Source organism: Pseudozyma hubeiensis, assembly GCF_000403515.1.
Source record: "Pseudozyma hubeiensis SY62 DNA, scaffold: PHS69, whole genome shotgun sequence".
In the NCBI taxonomy this organism is placed as follows: domain Eukaryota; kingdom Fungi; phylum Basidiomycota; class Ustilaginomycetes; order Ustilaginales; family Ustilaginaceae; genus Pseudozyma; species Pseudozyma hubeiensis.
Genome location: NW_012133851.1, coordinates 402,243 through 425,100, shown reverse-complemented (window position 1 = coordinate 425,100; position 22,858 = coordinate 402,243). Strand labels below are relative to the sequence as shown.

General features: G+C 55.8%; 9 protein-coding genes and 1 non-coding gene across 10 annotated transcripts; 3 read left to right on the top strand and 7 right to left on the bottom strand.

Moving 5' to 3' along the window:
• Positions 1 to 938: 938 nt before the first annotated feature.
• Positions 939 to 3,177, bottom strand: PHSY_007386 (bacterial alpha-L-rhamnosidase domain protein; the record flags this gene model as incomplete). Its single annotated transcript, XM_012337980.1, has 2 exons — positions 939 to 2,721; positions 3,074 to 3,177. The coding sequence occupies 2 exons, from the start codon at positions 3,175 to 3,177 to the stop codon at positions 939 to 941; spliced, it is 1,887 nt and encodes a 628-aa protein (XP_012193370.1).
• Positions 3,178 to 3,637: 460 nt separating this feature from the next.
• Positions 3,638 to 4,789, bottom strand: PHSY_007385 (proteinase; the record flags this gene model as incomplete). Its single annotated transcript, XM_012337979.1, has 1 exon — positions 3,638 to 4,789. One exon carries the CDS (start codon positions 4,787 to 4,789, stop codon positions 3,638 to 3,640), a length of 1,152 nt encoding a protein of 383 aa, XP_012193369.1.
• Positions 4,790 to 6,394: 1,605 nt separating this feature from the next.
• Positions 6,395 to 7,093, bottom strand: PHSY_007384 (glutathione S-transferase; the record flags this gene model as incomplete). The annotated part of the gene is made up of 1 exon (XM_012337978.1): positions 6,395 to 7,093. One exon carries the CDS (start codon positions 7,091 to 7,093, stop codon positions 6,395 to 6,397), a length of 699 nt encoding a protein of 232 aa, XP_012193368.1.
• A 1,384-nt stretch (positions 7,094 to 8,477) lies between these two features.
• PHSY_007383 (hypothetical protein) lies at positions 8,478 to 10,484 on the bottom strand (the record flags this gene model as incomplete). The annotated part of the gene is made up of 1 exon (XM_012337977.1): positions 8,478 to 10,484. One exon carries the CDS (start codon positions 10,482 to 10,484, stop codon positions 8,478 to 8,480), a length of 2,007 nt encoding a protein of 668 aa, XP_012193367.1.
• A 1,095-nt stretch (positions 10,485 to 11,579) lies between these two features.
• Positions 11,580 to 13,880, bottom strand: PHSY_007382 (hypothetical protein; the record flags this gene model as incomplete). The annotated part of the gene is made up of 1 exon (XM_012337976.1): positions 11,580 to 13,880. The coding sequence occupies one exon, from the start codon at positions 13,878 to 13,880 to the stop codon at positions 11,580 to 11,582; it is 2,301 nt and encodes a 766-aa protein (XP_012193366.1).
• Positions 13,881 to 15,611: 1,731 nt separating this feature from the next.
• On the top strand, positions 15,612 to 16,312 carry PHSY_007381 (hexaprenyl pyrophosphate synthetase, mitochondrial precursor; the record flags this gene model as incomplete). The annotated part of the gene is made up of 2 exons (XM_012337975.1): positions 15,612 to 15,889; positions 16,240 to 16,312. 2 exons carry the CDS (start codon positions 15,612 to 15,614, stop codon positions 16,310 to 16,312), a joined length of 351 nt encoding a protein of 116 aa, XP_012193365.1.
• Positions 16,313 to 18,075: 1,763 nt separating this feature from the next.
• PHSY_007380 (60S ribosomal protein L11) lies at positions 18,076 to 18,693 on the top strand (the record flags this gene model as incomplete). The annotated part of the gene is made up of 1 exon (XM_012337974.1): positions 18,076 to 18,693. One exon carries the CDS (start codon positions 18,076 to 18,078, stop codon positions 18,691 to 18,693), a length of 618 nt encoding a protein of 205 aa, XP_012193364.1.
• Positions 18,694 to 19,004: 311 nt separating this feature from the next.
• PHSY_007379 (hypothetical protein) lies at positions 19,005 to 19,250 on the bottom strand (the record flags this gene model as incomplete). The annotated part of the gene is made up of 1 exon (XM_012337973.1): positions 19,005 to 19,250. One exon carries the CDS (start codon positions 19,248 to 19,250, stop codon positions 19,005 to 19,007), a length of 246 nt encoding a protein of 81 aa, XP_012193363.1.
• A 98-nt stretch (positions 19,251 to 19,348) lies between these two features.
• On the top strand, positions 19,349 to 19,462 carry PHSY_007670. Its single transcript has one exon. It is a non-coding gene; the product is annotated as a tRNA-Ser (tRNA).
• Positions 19,463 to 19,820: 358 nt separating this feature from the next.
• Positions 19,821 to 22,242, bottom strand: PHSY_007378 (quinate permease; the record flags this gene model as incomplete). The annotated part of the gene is made up of 2 exons (XM_012337972.1): positions 19,821 to 20,937; positions 22,031 to 22,242. 2 exons carry the CDS (start codon positions 22,240 to 22,242, stop codon positions 19,821 to 19,823), a joined length of 1,329 nt encoding a protein of 442 aa, XP_012193362.1.
• Positions 22,243 to 22,858: the final 616 nt, after the last annotated feature.

Below are 22,858 nucleotides of genomic sequence, written 5' to 3'. Positions count from 1 at the left end.
CCTGTACCCAATTATACAGTGTCCCGTTCACTACCTTTGTGTTGCGCCATCCGTTACCTTCGGTCAGAATGGTTTCCAAGCCCAAGAAAGGCCGCTGACTTTCAGCATCGACGATCCCAATCAAGCCAAATACGCTTAGCTCCTTCCCGTCGCAACTCTCATTTTGTAGTAGAAAGTTTTTGATTATCGATGATCCCACGAATCATCCAGACTGTTCATGCTGTTTCACACGTAGCCCCATTCTGGTTGAATCATCTTTCGCATCTGAAAATACTTGTAGTGCAATTTCTCGCGCCTGCGTTCAGATACGTGAGCTTGACGATGTAGGCTCCGTGTCGCGATGATGAGGAAAGAGCGGAAAGTTTGTTGTACAGACAGCATGCCAAGACAGACCGACGACACAAGCTCAGCGGTAATCTACTGAGCAAAAAGGGGTTGTATTTGCTTGAACACCAACGAACGATTCAGCAATTCGACTGGCCAGGCAAAAAAGATTGTTATGGTCGGTGCCGACAGTGACCATGGGCTACGGTTAGCATAATGACGGACGCCCGCACACTTGTTGGCCACACGCCTAATCTCTGTGGGACAGCGGCAGCCGTAAGTCCATTTGAGACGACAGATACTTAAAAATCACCGACCACCGTCTGTCTCTTTCGAATGCAATCGGCGCACTCGATCTTCGCCATGAGCTACGGGCTGACAAATATAGTGCCAGTCCTGGTCTCTATCGACTCATCTCAGAGCCTTCTCACACCACAGCGATGCGGCGCGTGAATTTTATTGCTTTTCGCGATGAAACCCGGCCACTGGAGAAATTGTTCGATGCTGGGAGAAGCTGGACGGGCGCGAGGTCCCCCTCGTTTGTCCCCTGGCTGGAGGCGTTTTACAAATCGGAGAATTATAGGAGGATTTACCTCTTAGCGGCTCAAAACAAGTCACCACTTCTTTTGTTGCTGGATGACCGTGTGTCCGGACACGCTGATCGGGAATTCCTTGGCTGCGACCCTCTTGCCGTTGACCTTGAATGTCGAACGGTCCGCGTCCGTTCGCAGCGAGCCGGGCAGATAAAGCTGTCCACCTTCCGGACCCTCGACCTCCATTCGAAGCAGTCTGTGTTTGAAGCTCCAGGCTACGTGGATCGTGCCCCTCGGCGTTGGTTGACGGCCTGTGGCTGACGCCAGCTCGAGTGTGACGGGCTTCACCTGCCAGGTTTCGAATCCAGGAGCAGTGGGTGTGACGCCAAGGACGTACTTGTTGAGCTCGGAAGTAGGTCCAGCACCCCAGCCATGGCAAAGGGAAGTACCTTGACCAAGACCAGGTGTACCATCGGGATTTACGACTTCCCACATGCAGTTCGTGTAGTTCTTGTTGGCGGGGTTGGCCATAGGAGCCCAGAGATTCTTGAGCAGTTTCTTTGCGGTGCTTCCATCTCCGACCTCGAGAGCCGCACGGAGATGGTAGCAAGAAACGTAGGGACTGATCTTGCGAGCAAAGCCGTGAGCTACAGTCTCAGGCGAGAAAGCCAGAGGACCAGCTTCTACAAGGAGCTCCTGCTCCATCGTTTTTAAGATCGCTGCTGGAGTGATGCCGTTGGATTGAGGGACGCCGGCAAGGATGGCGAAAGCCTGTGCATCTTGGGCGAATCCGTCAGTGATCTCAGAGGACAAGGCGTAGGCGTTCAGCGTCGAGTTCCACAGGCGGTCGTTAATAGCCTTGCGTAAATTGGACAATCGGGCCTCGTACACCGTGGTGTTAACGCCAGCAGCTTTGAGCAGCGGGGTGCTCTGCTGCAAGGAATATGCATAGAGGCTGTTGAATTTGGCGCTGGCGCCGGTCTGAGGAGGATCATAGTAATTCCAGTCACCTACCAGGGATGAGTCGTTGAGTGTGAAAAGGCCGTCCTGGAGTTTCGAGTCAGCCCAGTCAAGCATGGACATGATAGCGGGCGCCCACTTTACCGCGATTGTCTGGTTGCCGCTATAATAGTGAGCCTGAGCCATAGCACAGACCAAATTGAAGGAATATCCGATCAGCCCAGTGACGTTGATAGGAAGTGTGGAAGGGAGAGGAGACTGCTGGATCTTGGCCGTGGGGATGAAAGGACCGATGGTGAGCTGGTACGATCCAAGTAGATCCAGAGAGCCATCGACAAATTCCGTGGCATATGTGCTGGCTAAGTTGACGCCAATAGAGACGTCCAGATCGCCATTGTAAGCGATGCGGTCACGGCGAGAACCATCGACAATGGTGCTCAGGGGATTAGCGCCCATCAGGAAGTCATCCAAAAGAGTCTGATTCGTCAGGGCATTCTCGTAGACCACCGTGCCAGAAGTCAGGTCAGTGACCCTGAGATTTTTGAACACGGCTGCATGCGCAAACGGAGCGCCCAGACCAAAGGAACCGAAAGTGAAGTCGCTCTGTGAGAACGAAGCAACAGTCTTGTTCTCGATGACGACTGTGATGTTGGAACCCTGAATATTGAACACAGCGGGAATAAAATGAGTGGGGCGCGAGGCCTCGAAAGTCGCGTTAGCCACAACCGAATTCATGTCGGAGTTCGTCGCCCACCAAAGGCGCTGTAGTCCTGAGACGACCTCGATTGGCGCTTGTGCTAGCGGTCGACTCTTGCAGCTGGGCAATCCGATGCACTGCAGAAAAGCTATGTCCTGGGACAATCGCATACGATACTGCGTCAACCTGTCGGCATTTTCAGGAAGGCTGCGAGAAGCAGAGACGTGTGCAAGGCTCCGACAACATCGTGGTCGATCGCTTTACTGTGGCGCCAGGTATCGAAAAACTTGTCTGACGCATCTTTTGCCCATCGGAATGCTGTGAGCGAAAGACTCGGAGCAGAGCACGAAGGCATTGAACTAGATGATAGTGCCGCGTCAAGCTTCTCCGGCATCAGCTGGCAGGTCAAAGCCAGGATAGCGGCGATCAGTGGAGCCAAGCTTTTCAGCTCCTCGCCAGCAAGTGATCCCAATAACCACAAATCGTGCAGTCGAATGCCCCGGCACGAATCGTACATGTAGTCCAGTCTGACGAACCACGTGTCCATCAAGATACTGACGAAGTGGGTGTCATGGAGAAGTGGTAGAAGTTGCGAAGGCACTGTAGATCAGGCAGCTCCGGCTTCTGAGTCCCGCCCTGGGTCGCAAAGGTGAAGATCGGCATCGAGATCCTGTTCGGTGAGACAGGTTTGAATCACTTGATCCACAACCGTGCAACGGTCATCGAGCATCCGACATTCTTGGTCGGCAAGCCGGCATCCGTGACAGGGACGCTCTTGACCACATCGGCGCTTGAGCCGGCGACAGCGAGCACAGGCTGTCGGCTGGCGTTTTCTACGTTTTTTCGACCCTTCCGACATCGTAATGTCTGATGTACATGTTCGTTCACAAAAAGTCTGGCAAAATCCAACCACCAACTAACTCTTACCACTTCCGGGTTCGCTGGTCGGCTTCTGGATTTTTTAATTGTCACTGTTCAATTACGCATCCGGTTTTCGCAGAGTGATGTGCGGGGGGCGCTTACGCTTTATTTCATGGTCAGTGAGCGTTTGTGCGTGCCAGGAGTTTTACAATCAACAAGATTTCTAAGCGGGCAGCTCGAGTCTGCTAAGCCCTCCTACGGTTTATGTGTGGCTGTATGGCTTCTGATCGGCAAAGCACGGCATTTCTGGCTGCTCGGGTACTGTACCATTCACCAGATAGGATCGAATGATGTCGTTGGTGCAGGAACTCTTGTCATCAGATAAGTGACCATACCCATGGTGCGCAATCAGCCTTGCGTTGTCATCCATCTCCTTCAACAACATCCTGGAGTTTCGCAGAGGTGTAGCTGGGTCGTACGTTGTTCCGATCAAAAGCACGGGATTGGACAGCGTGTGGTTCAAGTCCCCGCGATACACTTCCTTTGGAGCATCGAAAGTCGAGTTCCAATGACGGCAGGCAAGCATCAGCAAGAAGTTGCGATCGGCACCAATCTCGGCTTGGTCGGTCATTCGCCTCCATAGGTCAAGATACCACAATTCCCCGTTGGTTTCGACATCGTATCCAGCAGGCAAAGGGCTATCGTACTGATCTGAGCAAACAACAAGCATGATCATCTCCACCTGCGCGTGATCTGCCGGTGTTGAAGTGGGCAGCGAGGGGTCGAAATCCCACGTATCTAGGAGTTGGGAAACCAGCGTGGCGTTGCCAAGGAGCAGATCGTGCAATGCAGTTGCGGAGTCGCCCCAGGCGAAAGGGTCCTGCACTGCCATGAGGAGAAGCGTGGTAAGCTGAGAGTAGGTAACAATGACAGGGCCTGAACTGTTGATGTATCCAGGAACAGGACGTTGGATAAGTTGGGCGAGCAAATGCTGCATAGTGTCGATGAGGTCTTGCTTTGTGGGTAAAGGGTCGCTTGGCCGAAGAGGTTGCGCAAGAGCACACTTGTCCGGTCCTGCAGCAACGCATTCTCCGAGAAATCCATCATGGAAACTATCTGTGACGTTGTCGAGTCCTGCAGATCCGAAGGCGGCCAATAGCCTGTAAGAGCGCGAATAGATGGCACCATCGAGAACGAGCCTGCCAACTCTGTCAGGAAACATGTTGATGTAGATCTGGCCAATGAGTGTGCCATAACTGACGAAATAGCCGTTCAGCTGGTCCTCTGCCATGGCTTGTCGGATCTGTTCGAGGTCACGGGCGACAAAAGTGGTGGTGAGCATGCCAGCAACGTCTCCGTACTTGACTTTGCATGCTTTGAACACAGCTTCGTTCATAGCATCTGCCACGAGCATGTTTTGCTGCGGATCGCCTTCCTTGTAGGAGCGACTCGTGAGCAGTTTCCAGCGATCTCGGTCGGCGTCGTGAGGAAAGCACGAGATAGAGGGCTGAGAAGCCGGGACACCACGTGGATCCCATCCAAAAACATCACAGGTCCCATTTGAGCGCTCGTTGGAGATCAGTTCGCCTTCAGACAACACCCACTACGTGCCTGATCCACCTGGGCCACCTGGTTGTATCACCAAAGTACGGTTGGAGGGGAAGGGATCAAGCTGAAACCGAGTGACGGCAAGACATGCGATACGTGTATCGGACGCGTTTGTGTAGTCGAGAGGCACGTCTAGCCAGCCGCAGAGGTAGAGGGCCTGCCTCTTTGTGGTGCCGCGGAGCCATCGACCCGGGTCAGACTCGTAGAGTTGCTTCCAAGATTTGAGTGGATGCGGATCGTCAAGGCGTGGTGGTGAGGTCTTATCTGTGCAAGGCAGAAAATGGAAGGGATCGTCTGAATGGGGAAAGGGCCCCCACCCGTGATGAGGCGGGTAAGCTGATGCTATGTTGGCAGCTTCGTGCGTGACAGCGCGATGAACATGCGTCTTGAAGCACAGCCATGCAAATGCAATCAGGACAGCAAAGCCCAATCTGACTTTCCAAGAGACCGGCTTTAATTGCGTTGGTTGCGACAACCGGGATCTTGCCTCTGGCAGCATGTCAGGCAGTCCGGCCGGAGATGACTTCGACATGGCGGTAGAGCGGGGTGGCACGCCTTTACTACTATAGATACGCGGATGATGGTGGTCGTCTAAGTTCAATGCGTAATCCCCGCTTGTTTACTAGTAATCCTTTTATCGGATGACATCGTAATGGACGCTTCTTGATCTTGTGCTTAGCCGGTATAATTTATTGTAGTAATCAGTCGTGCTACTCTGTTGTTGAATTGAGCCGACCTCGGGCAACCAAAGGTAACGTGGCTATGTCAAGCACGAGAGTCAAATTACCAAGGGTTCCTACATCTGCTTCTACCTCTACTCAAGACACGCTTGCGCTGTGTCACCGAGGATGCGGGGCCCTGCTGGCAAGCCTGGCAAGCGTTGATCGTGCCATGGAAAGGCCCGTGCCATGGAAAGCCAAGGACCGTGTAAGCTTGCCGACACAAGACGCAATAGTCTGTTGACAGTGGCTGCTGACACACATCTGCCCGAAACCCAGTGTTGACAAGGTTATGTTCCGTGAGGAGGCAAGCTGCAAATAGATGGGAGCTTCGACCGATGCTCCATCGGAAAGCGAGGTTACCTCACAGGCCACTGTCGAAATCTACACTGAATAAGAGGGGAGCATGATCGGTAGGCCACCTCGCCATTCTGCCGAACCATCCCGATTGCGAACTTTGTAGATAATGGCTAGCTCTCATGCCTTCGCGAAGCTGCGGATAGTAGCAATTTGAAATCGATGGTAACGCAAACACGGTCGTTACTTCTGGGACACATAGGTCATCGGCGCGGCTTTCCTTTCCCAGATCGAAATCGTACTCAACCAATCCGGTCTGGCAGGCTGCAACATTCAAAGGAGACTCAATTGCCAGCAGCAGTCATCTCCAATAAATCCGAAAAGGTGTGTTGCATTCAAGCGTACTTGTAAGGACCACCCTTCTCGAGGCCACGCTTGAATGCGGGGCGGGCGTGGATCTTTGCGACGTAAGTCTTGATGGGTTCGGGAAGATTCGAGATGCGGCCAGACATGGCAGCCTCGAGCGGGAAGGCCATCTGGAAATCGGCAGCGGTAGGGTTGCCGTCCTTGTCACCACCGGCTAACCAGGCGTTGCCGGCATCGCATTTCTTGACGAGTTCGTCGGCGATAAAGTCGGACTTGCGCTTCAGATCCGGGTCCAGAAACGAGGCGTTGACGTTGCTCACGATGGCGTTCCCGATGGGACGCACAAAGAAGGGCATCTTGGAAGGGATCATGCTGAAGACAAGCTTCATGACAAGTGTCGGCATCAGAGAGCCTTCTGCGAAATGGTTCCAAAAGATGTCGTCGTCGATGCGCTCCGGGTCGGCAGGTACGAACCTGCCCTCGCCATAGTGGCGGATGAGGTACTCGACGATGGCACCGGACTCGGCGACGACTTTGTTCCTACCGTTGTTAGTGTCTGTGATTAGCGGCGACTTGCCGGTAGGGTGGACTTCGAGAAGCTCAGGAGGAGCTGTGCCCTGCGCGGTTCGAGCGTAGTGCTTGATCTCGTAGTCGATGCCCATCTCCTCGAGCAGCCAGAGGACGCGCTGACTGCGCGAGTCGTTGAGGTGGTGCACAATGATAGCCATGTTTGCTGCCCGTGACGACAAGATAGATGTGAAGTTAGGCGCTGGTGGCCCTTGTTTGTCTAGAGCAACGTGGACGGCGATGTGGTTGAGCAACAAGTTGCGCTTTCTAGCCAACAAGTGCTCCAGTAGCTGTCTGTCACTCACCCAGGTGAGAAAGCGCGCTCGGCTACCAACGGTTGCCGAAAGCCACTTCTTTGACCTGTGCTTCCACGCATGTCGTCCCGAAAATTTGGTTGTGGAGGCCAGCCGGCATGGGGCGGCAAAAATTGGGCAGGCTACAGTGGAGCGGGTGGTTCCCCCGGCCTAGGCGTGGAGGAGGCTGCTCCCTATATTGCCTCAAGCTCATTCTTTCGCTCCCTCTACCATTCCTTCTCCGGCCTCACCCCCCCTCTCTCTATCTGTTTCCTCTATTTCCTCTTGAACACAAAGAGGCCGCACAGGCTAAAAAGGTTCTAAGGGTTCTGATATAGACAGTGAATGCAGTTGACGAAAAATATCTACAAGTGAAAAGGCAGGCTCTGTCGATGACGACGACCGGGCGGTCATCTTCCAGAGCCCGAAGAAATGAATGATGGCCGCTACAAATACACACGATGCTGAACGTGACAATGAATTGGCGTGTCGACGATGAGTGTCGAAACGCAAGAGAAGTCAAGCAGACAATTTTGGTGGGAGGAAGAAGAAAGAAGAGGGTATCGGGTGGACCAGAGTCGAAGACAGGTCACGATGCTTTTTGTGTTGGCGTCGGATACATCGACTCGAGTCGATCGTAGGACGAACCTATCCGTGCAGACCGGGAGGGGAGCCATGACTTGGTCAAGACCAAGATGATGACAAACGTGGAGATGCGCATCGAACCGAGGCGATGCGAACGAAATCTGCGAGATGGGGCCGTACTACTTGCGAGGAAAACGATTGCTTGCATGGTATCTTGAATGTGTGCGTGACTCTATAAGTGATGCAAAGGTGGATGCAGATTAACGAAACCAGTTGAGAACCACTCGTAAGAGTCGAGTCGTGGTCACGTATGGTGGATGACCAAATGGGACAAAGGATCAAGCCAAGCAGCGCCTCGATGCGCTGCCGGCTAAGAAAGAGACCATGCAAATGCTTGTGTCGGAATAGAGTTTGCCATCGAGTGCCACGGCGTCGACCCGAGAAGGGAGGAGAAGGCAGGCAACGGGATGGCAACGAAGAATCGAAGAATGAAGAGGAAAGACGAGAGAAATTGTCCGCTATGCTTTTGTGAGAAGAAATCACGATGATCGTGCGTTGAGAGAAGAGGCCACGAAGACATCAGAGGGCCAGACGAAAACGAGAAATTTGGACGACGAGGGACGCGTCGAGCGTCGTCGAAGGCTGCTGCTATGTGGCGCGCAGCGATTTACCACCACGACGAGTTGCCGCCGTAGCTGCCGCCGTTGCTGGCCGGGGGAGGTCCGCCGTAAGCAGCAGCGCCGCCAAAGCCACCACCGCCGCCGTAACCGCCGCCCATTCCGCCGCCAAATCCGCCACCGAAGCCGCGTCCGCCGCCTGAGGAGGGACCGTTTTGGAAGCGTGCGTCACGGCTGCCGATCGACGAGGCGCCGCCACGACCGCGTCCGCGACCACGGCCACCACGACCACCACCGCCGCCACCAAACATGCTCTCGCGGGCGACCGCCTCGAGCCACTGGGGGACCTCCTGGTTGGCCTCCTTGAGCAGTTCGAGCAGATCGCGCACAATGTTCTTGTTGCCTCGGTTGAAGAAGGCGGTGGCGTGACCGGTGTTTCCGGCACGACCGGTACGACCGATACGGTGGACGTAGTCGTCGACGTCCGAAGGAAGATCGTAGTTGACGACGTGGGTGACGTTGGGGATATCGAGACCACGGGCGGCGACGGCAGTGGCAACCATGATGGGTGTTTTGCCGGTCTTGAAGAGCTCGAGGGCGCGCTCACGCTCGCGCTGGGTGCGGTCGCCGTGGATCGAGGTGGCGCCAATGTTGGAGCGGAGGAGGAAGTCGCTAAGCATATCGGCCATGCGCTTGGTCTCGACAAAGATGAGGGTGAGACCGCCGCTAGGCATCGAAGCGAGGACGTCGAGGAGGACGGAGCGCTTGTCTTCGTCTTCGACGTATTCAATCTTTTGCGTGATGTTCTCCGAAGTGGATCCGACACGGCCGACCGAGAGGAAGACGTACTCCTTCAGGAAGTCCTTGGCGAGCAGCTGAATGTCGCGGGGGAAGGTGGCAGAGAACATGAGCGTCTGACGGTCCATCACGCCGGGCATATCCTCGCCTTCGACGATGCGACGGATCTGGGGCTCGAAACCCATGTCGAGCATGCGATCGGCCTCGTCGAGCACGAGGAAACGGACGTTGCTGAGGCCGATGCGGCCTCGTTCCATCAAGTCGACCAGACGACCGGGCGTAGCGGCGAGCAGGTCGCAACCACGCTCGATCTGGCGGAGCTGAGTGCCGATGTCCGCGCCACCATAGACGACGGCAGGCTTGACCCAGGAACGGTAGGTGAACTTGCGAGCCTCTTCGTAGATCTGCGAGACGAGCTCACGCGTGGGGGCGAGGATGAGGGTGCTGGGGAACGCCTTTCTGCGACCGTAGCCGCCCTGCGACATCTCGGCGGGAGGAGGAGGCGGGCCGTGGGTGAAGAGGGCCGAAAGGATGGGGAAGAGGAAACCACCCGTCTTACCGGAACCAGTCTGGGCACAGCCCATAAGATCGCGGCCAAGCTCGACGATGGGGATCGAGTACTTTTGAACAGGAGTAGGGTTGGTGTAGCGGGCGAGCTTGATGTTGTCGAGAAGGTGAGGGTCAATGGGAGGCGATGTGAAGGTGAGGACAGGCTCGGGAACGTCGCGACCGCTGGCTTCGACGGGGATGTCGCCGTACTTGTCAAAGTTGATGCCCATGCTCTGGTGAAGACCGTCGCCCTCCTCACCGAAGAGCTCCTTCTGGAGACGAGCGTTGTGGGGGCCGGGAACGTGCTGACCGTCTTTCCACTGGCCAAAGCCGTCGTTGCGTCCACCGCCGTATCCGCCACCGCTGCGAGCTCCGCCGTAACCGCCAGAGGCCGGGGCATCCCAGCCACCGGCGCCACCGCGAGGTGCACCTCGGTTGAAGCTCTGGAAGGCAGCAGGAGCAGCAGGAGCATCGTGAGCGGCGTGGTGACCGTTACCGTTGAAGGCGGCAGGAGCGCGAGGGCTGAATGTAGCGGCGGAAGAGTTGAGCGAGGCAGGCTGCTGCTGCTGGCCACGAAGGTGAGGTGGAACGTAGGCCTTTCGAGGAGCACCGCCAGCGGCGCCGTTCTGGACCGACATGTTGGCGAACTTCGACTCGATGTCAGCGGTGCCAGCACCGTTCTGCTGGTGTGTATTGTTTTCGTAAGTCATGATAGTGATGGATGGGGTGGTGGTGGAAAAGGAACGCACTAAGACCTGATTCTATTTTATTCGCCTCGAGCCTTGGCTGAGTCGACGAAGAGTTGTCTGGAGTGTGAGAGCTTGGGTCGCCCACACCGCAGTCTCAGTTGTGAGCAGCAGAGTGTGTCGCGCTCTGCTACAGTACACTGCGATCGATTTTCATTTGACTGAGCCACACGTCCATCAGGGGACAAGCTCAGACACCGAAGGCAAATCTGACACTGCTGCACTACCCGCAATCTTGACTTTTTTGGCGCTGTCAGTCACTTCTACACTGCCGTGCTGTGTCGAGCTGCTAAAAAACACGGAAACGAAGAAAGGTCAAAAAATTTCACGCCACCACCGCCCACAGAGCCTTCACCTTTTTCACTTCTTCAACTTGCGAGAGGCATGAGGGCCTGAGGTCAGCGCGCTGCTTGGAGCGACACGGTCCGCTGCTCTGATGCCTCCTGAAATCCTAACGCGAAATTCGAATTTTCCAGGAGGCTTGTAATTCTGAATTCCTCGACAAAGGTTCGGAGAAATATTTTGCAATTTCGATCGACACAGGCATTTCATTCCGAGACTCGCTATTTATTATATGATTTCTGCTGTCAGTAGCGTAGATTTTTTGAGCGCTTCTCCTCGCCGTCGTGGAGGACATTAACGCGACGCGTGCACACACACACACGATTCAGGGCCGGATGAGACAAAGACTACTAGGATAAAAGATAAGCCGAGAACGAGATGCGATATTGTACAGAAGACCGAACATGGATAGAGAATGAAGAGAAATGCAAAACAAACAGTGAAAAGGGTGACAAGGGATTGACCAACAAAGAGCAAAAGTGCCACGGTGTGACAAAGGCGGAACGGGATCATCGTGTGGGCTTTGCGAAGAGGAATAAACGTCCGTAGAGTGCATCGCGCCGCAAGTAGTGACTGGAGCCACGTTGGAGTAGGAGTAGGAGGACTAGAGGGACAGGGGGAGGGACAGGGACAGGGACAGGGACAGGGACAGGGACAGGGACAGGGACAGGGACAGGGACAGGGACAGGGAGAGAAAAGGCTGTGTGGACGGCGTTCTTAACACACCATGTCGTACTCGCTACCACTTTCGTAGAATTCCGAAGCAGGGCTGTCGTAGCCGTTGCTGCCTGGGTAGCTGACGCATGGCGTTGGTGATGTCGATGCGCTGGGAAAGTACGTGCTCGAATAGATCGAAGAGGTGGCCGAATTGGTACCACTGGACCAAGGCGAAGAGCACGGAAGCGCAGGGCGCGGCCCGCTACTCCTGCCGCGTTCCGACAGTCCAATCGAACGAGGCGCATCCTTGTTGAGGGTCGAATGCGGCGAAGGTGGAGGCGAGGGGCTTGTCTGTGTCAGCAAGGGGACCGGGATCTCTGCTGTTGCGCGTGCGGCCATGCCTGACGAAGGCATGGATTGGCAGCTCAGGCGGCGAGAAGCGGGGCCGTCTTCTGCCGCAGAGCGATTGCGCGGTGGAACCGAGGTCGAGCGACTCGGTGATGCGGACGGGGCGCGAGGCGCAGACATTCCCGGCAGCGGCGGCGGAGGCGCGTGTCCAAACTTGCTGCGTATCGAAAGTGCCTCGGACGACAGCGGCTCAGACTGTGCCTGAGAGACGCCAGGGCGGTTGCGCAGATAGTGTGGCAGGTTGCGCTGACGTTCCTGCTGGCGTTCGCGTTCCTTTTGCTGGCGCAATCGAGAAGAAGGGCTCGTCGTCGAGCCGGGTCCTAGCGTCGAATCGGATTCGGCGCCGCACGCTGGCGTCCGCTCGCGTGAGGCAGACATGGCAGCGACGCCGGCATTGTAGGCACTGTGGTTCTCGGGCTTGGTGGTGCCTTCGGTACCTAGCACCTTCTTCGGCTTGCATGCGGCCACGGCGGCCCACCTAGCTTCCAAGAGACCCATCTCCATCTTCATGGTCCTCAGCTCCTCCACATCGGCAGGGCTGAGTCGGTTGTTGACCGGACAACTCTTGCGATCGTATTCGACCGGGCTGTGAGTTCGCATCTCCTGCGGCGGTCGGCTGCTGAAGCGAACAGATCGACCACGAGGTGGATCACGCTCGCACGACGACTCTCGTGTCGAAGCGCCCGACTGGTGGGAAGACTGACGTCGAAAACACGGGCGCAACTTGACGGGCGATGAATTGCGACGACTCGACGTGCGCGAAGGACGAGGAGGCGATGACTTGAGCTCCGTCTCACCTGATGGCGCTGCATCGCCGCTCTTCGACGCCTGCGTTGTATCGACGAGGGTGGAAGAACCTTGGTCCACGATAGCGCTGGACGGACTGGGAGCTGAGACCGTGGTAGCGGGTAAATCACCTTGGATGGTTTCGACGCTCTCCTCGAGTCCTGGCGCGGTTGTAGCGGGAGCAGCGTCGGCGCTGACGCAGGAGCACAGAGGCGAAGGGATGGCCGGGACCGAGTCGGAAGGGCTGACGCTGCGCGGCGGAGCGATGGGAGGTCCCGAAACATCGCACGACCAGTCCGAAGCACCTGAAGCAAAACAGGGAGGCTTTGGCATGACGGTGGTGTTGATGCACTCGCCTCCTTCTTCGACAATCTCGGAGATGCGGCCCTTCTTGACACGACGAGGACGGCGGGCGGCAATCTTGTTGGCGTAGTTGTTGAGCAGCCATTCGCTTCGCTTGCGGCGGGCGTAGTCGGATGCCGCGGTCGGCTGGGATCCGGATCTTCGGGAGAATTGAGAAGAAGCCGGTCCGATGGCCAGATGATCAATGTCGCCTCCGTGAGAGCTAGCGCGTTCAGAGTCAGAGTCAAGATCGATGCCGATATCCAACGAGCAAAGACTGCTCGACTCTTCGTCGCATTCGCTGACGGTCTCGAGCTCGGGTTCGAGGTCGAGATCCTCAATGTCGGCGAGGTCGCCGCGTCGGAAGCTGTTCATGCTCGAGACACTGCCGGGACTGTCGGTGAGACCCTCGCTCATGCTCGGACTGGCTGGCACAGCGAGGTAGGGATCGTAGTTGAGTTGCGAATCGACGGAGCTGGAGTTGGACATGGAAAAGTGGCGGCCATAGCGGCTAGCGGGGCTTGTCGAGTAGCTGGAAGACGTTGCGATGGGAGCTGACGGAGCATGGCTTGTGTGGCGATCGGTAAGCTGATATGCAAATGCTGAGGTCGGGAAGGAAGGGCCGGGCTTGTTGTGCAAGTGAGAAATATCGCGCATGTTGGTTGCCGGAGGCTGCGAGGCAGAAATAGTGAGGCTGCGTAGGCCTGCAGACACAGCCTGGATACTATCGGGAGGTTCTATCGCACCGCTCGAGGCGGCTGTGTCGTCGGATCCCGAAGACGGCGACAACGCCGACTCGGGATGCGATGCAGCGACGGAGGACATGGTTGATGACTAGAAAAGGGGGAAGATCGTACTGTATACGCGTCTAGTGCGATGCAGAGGAGCAATTCGACATTGCATCAGCCGAAGGTGCTGAGACGTAGATGCTAGCTGCGAGAGAGCGGTGGTAGCGCTGGGACGTTGGTGAGTTTGGCGATGTCGTTGGCCTTCGGACAGGCGGCGGAATGGTGGGAGAGGCGAGGTAGAGTGGTGACGTGAGGTGCTCCAACAAGCCAAACGCTATAGGAGCAAATGCATAGCAGCGCGAGAGAGAATGAAGGTGGGAGGGATGGATTCTGTCGAGCAATAAATCGCGGGCTGACAAGATGACGGAGCGTCGGAACGAACCTGGAAGAGTGGTGATGTTGGTGGTGAGGCAAATGGACGAGCCAGCGATGGTCGAAAGGGTCGACGAGTACAGAGCAGGAAATGTCGCTGACGAGATGGTCGAAGCGGGGATGGTGCGAACGGTAGCGGCAAGTCGTACGTTGGTCAACTCAAGAGCTCCAGGGTGGTGCAGGGCGGTTCAGTGACAAGCCATGGTGAGGATTCCGAAGCGTAAGCGACGGGAGGGCGATCTCGTGAGGTGTTGTTGGCCGTCTCGATGGGAAACGGCGATGCAAGCGGTTCACGCAGAGTGACGGTGTGTTGCCAAAACGGCTGTGCCGGGCTGACTCTGCGCTGCGCTCCTAGACAGCTGCTGCTGCCGTGTGCAGCGCCCAAAAAAGTGTGTTGCTTCCTGGCTTTCTTGGCTGTGTACGATTACAGGTAAAACTCGATTTCGCTTGGCTCGCCTCACCATCGGTTCTCACGTCTTGCCCTCTTCCCCTCGTTCCTGGCGACGATCCGTGTTTCCTCGTCCGTCTGCACGATCGGCTGCCTGTGATACGGAGCTCCCACTTTTGACTGCTTAAGGTCTGTCTGCTCAAGGTCATAATGTAGATCCAAGCGTGTTGGTGCAAACGAAGACGACCGTCTCGAGACGGGCGGGGTGGGTGCTGTTCTGGCTGCCGCTCTTGTGTGGAGAGACACAGTCGGCGATTGCTCACTGCAGCCAGGCGCTCCCGTGTGTTTGTACATTATTGTTTTTATTTTTGTGGTGTTCTCTTGGAACGAATTTGAACTTGGGTTCAGGGCTGGCGTACATGTCCCTCGACAGTCTCGTATAACGAATGTGCCAAATATGTTTCTTTTTGAACTAATTTCGATTTACTGTCACAGTCGAAACTCTGGCGCAATCGCAGTGTGCCAGAGTGTTGCAAGCTCGAGAGAGATTCACACTGCCCTCACGCGTGCCTGTGTCGGTTCTTCCTGGCACGGCTCGAGGTCTCAGTCAAGCCTTCCCGCTTGCGTGCTGAACCCGTCCAAAGCGCCAGATCGGAGAGCGAGCGGGCAGCCACTATCCTTGAGTGGTTTCACCAACGATTGGCCTGCGGTCGACGGTGATCCTATCGCAGAAACTCGAGCGGCACAGGACTCGCTTTGACTTCGTCTGCCAGAGTGCATATCTGGTGTGCAGGCCAGTTTCGGGCTACGTTGTTGAAGCCGAAGCGTGATAGGGAATCACGGAGACGTGGTGCAGTTCGTGTGCGCGGTTGCGATAACAAGTTCAAGAAAGCATGGCTTGCACAGTGCGAAAATAGGAGAGAGTGTGACCTGGCTGACAAGAACACAACATATCCTGGCGGCAGAAGCAGAGGCAGGGTCAGGCGATCGGTCCACACGGCGCTTGGAATGGCTGCGTCCATCGAGACTCCGTCACCGTCACGAGACCGTCAAGGCCGATACGGCGTCGCCACGAGGGAAATCCGCGTTCCCTCCATGCAGGAGAGGAAAAAGCTCGTTACAGTAGCAGGCGAATGCGGCGGCGAATCTCTAGCCGTCACAAACTCTGTTGACTTCGATGTCGAAGACGAAGCACGTTTTGATCCGATCCCACCGCCATTCGGACCTTGCCCGACCGAGAACAGGACAGTTGATCTTGTGCTTGTGGCAGCTGCAATCGACGCAAGGTCAATCGGCTCGTCCATGCTATCAGTGGTCTCGCTGCAGGCCGCTCCCGCTCAGACGGTTATTAGAGCTCGGTCTGCTGGCCCGAAAAAAGGGGAATGCGGGACAAGTCAGACGGGCGCTTCCCGAAACACATCCGGCAAGACTGATCTGCACCCTTTGACCTTCCACTTGATCTGCTAAAACTGGTCCTATCCATGGTTGAAGACGTTTCTCGGCGCCGACGGCACAGCTCGAATGTTGCGTTGAGCGTCAACGCTCATTGGTCGACTTGTCAAAACACGCAACACTGCCCAAACACGCAACACTGCTGGAGAGGTTCAGGTGTAAACCCCGTCATCTTCTCGTTCAGCTTTGTCCCGTTCCAAAGGCGCACGGTGCTTGTCTTCCGCCTGCGAGATCGGCGGAACGCCCTGAACCCCTAGCCGGTTTTGGCCATCCCTAGCGCGCCTGGCTTCCAGAGTCGGTGTGATGAGCTTGACCTGTCGGAATTACGCCTTGCCATGCGCGGAGGAGATCGACACTACGCTGTTGGGCCTCCACACGCGCATTGAGTAACCTCAAACCTGCTCGTCACCGTCGGAGAGTGGAATGCCGTGCCGTGCCTCCTCTACTTGTCTCGCCTCATCTGACGGTCTCTGACGCCCCGCTCGCACCCCGTCGATCTAGTGTGTGTGAGCCTGGTGAAACCTCCTGAACGGATGCTGTAGTGAGTCCGTGAGCGGCGCATATCGACGATGCAACGACCGGCTCTACCAACGGCACCATCCTCGCAATGCGGACGGCGCTAACAACACATCAGCAGCGGCTTTGCACATGAAAGGAGGCCGTAGAGGGCGTGTTCGTGTGGCGTTGTTTGTGTTGCTTTGAATCGTCTGGTGATGCAAGAGACGATCGGGCCGATTCTGGTCTCTTGATTGGCAGAAAAATGTGAGTGTTCATGTTACGGCGCGCACATTTGCTGTTTTCCGTGATTCACGAAAAACGAAAACAGGTCACGTGCTATTTCTGCGGATCGGCCGAATTTCGATAGGTCAGAAGGAAAAGTGCGCCCCGAATGGCAGAGCCGCCGTGCGGGCACTGAAGGAGAGCCAGTCTTGGACTGCAACCGTCCGAGTCTCGCAAGTGGTGAGAGTGAGTGTGCGAGAACTGCATCTCGAATCCAAGCAAGGCACTCGAGCGGCACAAGCGACTGCAAGGCTCTCGAGCTGGCGCTGGAGTGTGTGGGCAGCGCAAACCTCGAATTCGACTTGACTTTACCCTCTTCGTCACGATCATCCATCAAGATCATCACCGTCGTATCCAATATTCAAGATGGCGGAATCTAGCAAGGCTATCAACCCTATGAAGGTTAGTATCTAATGCGCAGCCATGCACCTCCGACACCGATCGACTCCTCTATAGCATGACGCCGCATAGGACCTGCAGACAAGCAGAACTGCAAACAATCGGTTGCGCTTTCGTTGTCATCCCGCAAACATCATCCTCGCCACATCACCAGCATCTGTTATTTGCAGCACACCTTCGGATGGGTCTTCTCCAGCTGCGCCCTGTAGCTTGTGCGCAGCATTCGCAGCTCCACCGTCACGCGCCGCTTTACAACCGCACTACTGTCTTCGACCAGCAGCAATTTTCAGCAGCACACCACAGAGACAAATATCTTCCATCTCTCCGGTATTCAGCCAAGCGCTGGAGCCTTCATCAGCGCTACATCATATTGTTATGCAGGCTAGGCAGAACATGAGGACAGTTCAAGGCGCAAGTTCCGCGTGGCTCAACCGCCAGGTAGCTGGGCACGTTGGTTCCAAGTGAGGGCGCTAGGCATGGGCAGTCCACGGTCCCGTTATGCGGGCGTGCGTGAAAGTTGCGGGATCGCTAGCATTCGTGTAGGCAAATCTTCGTGGCGGTCGACGCAAGCTACTCCGGTGAAGACCTGACACGGATTCAGCATTGCACTTCAGGCGGAAGAATGACGGTCAGAATCGAGAGAGGGTCGGATCAGTGTACCTTGCTTGCCAAATCGGATTCCGACATCCGCAGCCCCAACACGACATTTGGTCTCTCCCTTTGACTTGCCGTCTTGGCCCAGTGCAGCCATACCACTCGACACACAACATCGCTCTGCAGCATCTTCCGCGACATAGACGACGTCCGAAGACAGTCAGATCTCGAATGTTGTTTAGCCGCGATGACGACAGCGCAACTCGACAATACGGCAACTACTTCTGACAGATGGCAAAGGCGACGCATTCCCCTGAACGAATCCACTGACCTTCTTACATACCTCCCGACGCAATCTGTAAATCATCCACAGGAGCTCAAGGTCGACAAGCTCGTCGTCAACATCTCGGTCGGCGAGTCTGGTGACAGACTGACCCGTGCCACCAAGGTGCTCGAGCAGCTGACCGGTCAGACTCCTGTTACCAGCAAGGCCCGCTACACCCTCCGTGGTTTCGGTATCCGCCGTAACGAGAAGATCGCTTGCCACGTCACCATCCGCGGCCCCAAGGCCGAGGAGATCATCGAGCGTGGTCTCAAGGTCAAGGAGTACGAGCTCCGCCGCCGCAACTTCTCGGACACTGGCAACTTCGGTTTCGGTATCACCGAGCACATTGACTTGGGTATCAAGTACGACCCCTCGATCGGCATTTTCGGTATGGACTTCTTCGTCTGCATGACCCGTGCCGGCGCCCGTGTCGCACGCCGCAAGCAGCGTGTCGCCCGTGTCGGTGCCCCCCACCGCGTCAAGAAGGAGGAGACCGCCGCCTGGTTCAAGCAGCGATTCGACGGCATCATCATGCGCTAAATGTCGAACGCAGCTCCAGGTGACATCCCCTTTTCTTCCCGCCGTCTCGTCTGCCACTCCCTCTACCTCCATCATCGACACTTTTCCTTCGCGCCTACTTGGACGGATCGCTGCCCCCGAGCTTTTCGTCCGTATCACCCGCACACTGCATCACAAACCATAAGATTGTACAAAACATGCACCTCCCGTGCTATTCGCTCGTCTGCAATAGCATCAAAACGTGACGCTCATACTCGAGCGCATCTTTTTCCTTGACATCATCGAAGTTGGACCCGTGTCTGTGCATAGCGAGCCGGCTAGCTTGACCTGCCTCATTGCTGCTTGCCACAGAGAAGGACGGCAGTCCGCGGTCGTGCATTTGGCAAGTTTAGACGGATGTCGTCGTCGCTCGCCCTCTCCGCATATGACGGCACGACCTGGCACATGTCTCCAAGCTCTGCACTGCATCTGTACTCTACGGCTGGAAACGACGGCAATGAAGAATCATGCCCGTTTCCATTGTTGCCTTGAACAGTAAGTGATTTTGGAGGTCCAACCACGTTCCTCAAGCACAGCATTCCTTCGGACGTTTCGGGTCACACCCGATTTAAGATGACAGCCAAGATGCGCACGCCGTAATATAATCACAATCCATATTCTAGCCGGTCACTCTGTGGGTGCGATGCCCGAGTGGTTAAGGGGTTAGTCTTGAATTACAATTCAACGGTCGTGCGATGAGCTGATTAACTAATTCGCAATGCGAGCGCAGGTTCGAACCCTGCTCGCACCGCACACTTTTTTTGATTTACAGTCTACAGTTGTATTGCACCTACGTTGGGCGAGACCGGGAGAGAATGAAGAAGATTGATCCTGATTCGGTGGCCGAGCATTTTGCGCATTGATGTGGATTATTGGGTCCTGATTTTCGCGACCTTTTTACTGCATGATGTTACATAGATTAATAGAACATAGATCCCGTGTTCTGGTTGGCACCTGTCAAACCGTTGCCACCTCAAATATCTCAAACAGCCAAGAGAAAGAGAGAGAGAGAGAGAGCATCTGGGTGGCAACGAGAAGAGACAAATTGTGTATCATTTCTAAGAGCTGAGGAAGCAAGAACGATGACCGACACAACAACGCTGCTGTTACTATTTTTTGTCTTCAGTGGTCAGGTCGATGGACTTCTTCTGACCGTCGTATGACAAGTCGGCGGCCGCCTCGGACTCCTCGACCATCGCGGCCTCTGAAGAAGCCTTGCGCCTGTTGGCGGGGCGATTCTGCGTCCAGCCGATAGCGTACCAGGGTTTTTCGAAGAGCTTGTGGATATCTTCGAGCTGCAAGCCTGCAGTCTCTGGCATGAAGAAGAAGACAAACAGGCAGCCTGTGAGCGCGATCATGGCGTAGAACAAGAAGGTGCCAAAGTTGCCCCAGGCCTGGAGCATCGGGTTGAGCGTGCGCGTGGCGGCGTACTGCATGGCAAAGTGGACCAGAGAAACGACGGCAACACCGAGCGCACGAACCGTGATGTCGAACATCTCTGTCTGGGTGAGATACTGCACCGAGTTGACACCGATAGCCCAGGCAAGACCCGAGAGGTAGAAGAAAAAGATGGCGCCCGTGGCAGCAGACTTGTCCGAGTGCGTCTCGGTAGCTTTGGTGACTCCTGCTGTAAATTTGAGAAACAGGGCGAGATACAGCGAGCAGATGCTCTGCAGCAAAAGACCGGTCGTGACCGCCGTCTTACGGCCTAGCATGTCGACCAAGAAGAAGGCAGCAGCCAGAGACGACAGCAACTTGACGATACCGAAAATACCGGTAGTCAAGAACTTGGTCCTCTGCCCGCCGGGAACTCCGAGCAGCCCAAAGATCTTGGGCGCAAAGATTGTGTAGACACCACCGCCGCTGAGCTGACCGAGCACCTGGATACCGAGACCGAGGAAGAGAATGTACTGGTTATTCTTGTTGGTCACGAGCTTCTTGAGGATCTGGAAGAAGTTGAGTCCCTCGAGCGCCTGCTTCTCCGCTTGGATCTGTTGCTCCATAACCTCAATCTCCTCGGCAACGAAAGGGTGATCCACATCGAGGTTGCGCAGATAGCTCAGCGCCTTGCGACCTTCTTCGTATCGACCTTTCTTGATCAGCCAACGAGGCGACTCCTGGGCAAAGAAGCAGGCGACGAAGGTGAGACCGGCAAAGATGAAGTTGGTGCTCGCCGGAATCGTCCATTGTTTCGCGTCAGTATAATGGATGCTAGAGCCGTAGTTGCTAAAGTAACCAAGCAAGATACCTGTTTGCCCATATAGTATGAAAAGTAGGTCAGCGGTCGTTGTTCCCTTTTTCCGCGATGGGTCAACACTGAAAGGCCTTGCAGGGTCGATTGAGGTCGGTACTTACCAATGTACACGCTGCCACTGAAGATGCAGACACACAGCCCTCTAACGGCTTTGGGCGCGATCTCGGCTAGGTAAACCGGTGCCACGACGGGCGTGAATCCGACACCCAACCCCGCTAGGAAGCGGCCAGCAAGTAGCTGATGGTAGTTGCCTGGTTGATGAGTGCCGTGGATGCCAGCCGAAGTCATCCAGATGGCGGTGCCCATGATCCAGAGGAGACAAGCGAGCATCGCGGTACGGAGACGTCCGAGACGGTCACACAAGAAGAACGCGATAGCCGAGCCAGCCACCGATCCGAGTTGAAGCTGAGATGCGATGGTAGCCTCCTGAGGCGAATTGTCGTCGAAGCCGAAGGTTTTGATGAAGCTGTGCTGCTTGAGCACGCCTGAGATGATACCTTCATCAAGACCTCGTGAGATACCCAGAGCGCCGACTGCCCAGGCGCTGAACCACAGACGCCAGCCTCGTGCCTCACGAGGAGTATCTTTTAGATGGGAAAGCAGCATAACGTAGAGCAATGGTAAGGAAGATGGAGGGAAATGCTAGCCAAGATGGGGAGGGGTCTGCTTGAGCTTGAGACAGATAGTTTCAACGAGCAGCGCGACGTCGAGTATTTATGTGGCGACTCCTTCAGTCTGGCTCGCTTTGAGGAAGAGCGGAGCCCCACGCAATTGGTCAGACGAGTTTCCAGAGGCCTCGAAAGCAGACGATCGCTGGCATGACCGCAGCAATGCCCAAGTGAGATGTCGAGTCGCACAGCTGCAGCTCACTTGCGCTAGACCGCGTTCCTGCAGATGGAGCCCCGCTCTGCGAGGGGCTGCGTGTCGTAGCGCCTTGTTCGAACCGCAGCGCAAGAGCGACAACAAGCATGGGCCACAGCGCAAGTCTCTGGAGCGGGAATCCATCTCATGTGCGGTTAAACCAATTTGGATGGCAGCACGGCTCGCTTCCGGAGTAATCCGTACCCTACGACTCTTTCCGTTGACGCGAGGCACACATCAGGAGTCAGCACGCTGTGCACGATTACTGGCGACGAAGGGTGCGAGTCCCAATTCCCAGTTGACGGCGTGGCGACGCTGGGGCGCGCAAATCGACAGAATGTCGTGGAGTTGCCGATTCCTTTTTCCGCTCGCTGGACGCGCCCATGTGACATTTCACACTCCGAAAGTCTTGGCATCGAAAAAAGGTGGACAGTTGACCGCTCAAGATGCATCCATTCCCTCGTCAACCGAATGTGAGCGCAAACCACGGACCGTTCGTTCGCATGGAAGCTCCCTTTGTCAGAGAAGAAAGCGCCGGTTTCCTTGGACGCTGCCTCCCGCTGACCGCACATACCGCATGTCAAGCAGCGTTCGACCGCAGGACACCGATTTCGACAGCGACAGTGCTCCCGTTCGTCCCTTTCTTAATCCTCTCCCACATTCTCTCCCACGTTGAACTCCACTGGGCCTCCGCGCTGCATTCTCACTTCTACGAAGCGTGCCAGAGGTAGATCAGCGTGGGCAGACTTGCTGATCGCCGGTCCGAGCACGCTCCGTCGTCGAGTCTTGGACCGCCGCCTTTCTCATGGACGTTGCCGCCCTTGACTCTCTGTTTCTGACCCCAATGTTCACCCGCATGTTCTGCTTGCTCGGTCCTCACTGTCCCGATTTCTGGAACATGCACGCATTGCCCCGTGTTCCCCCCCACTTGCTCGCTTAAGAAGGTATCTGAAGTTGCTCAACCTCCCCACACAGACAGCGGGGTTTCATCCGTAGTTGAGCTCGAATGTCGTCGGGCAACCTAGCATCTGG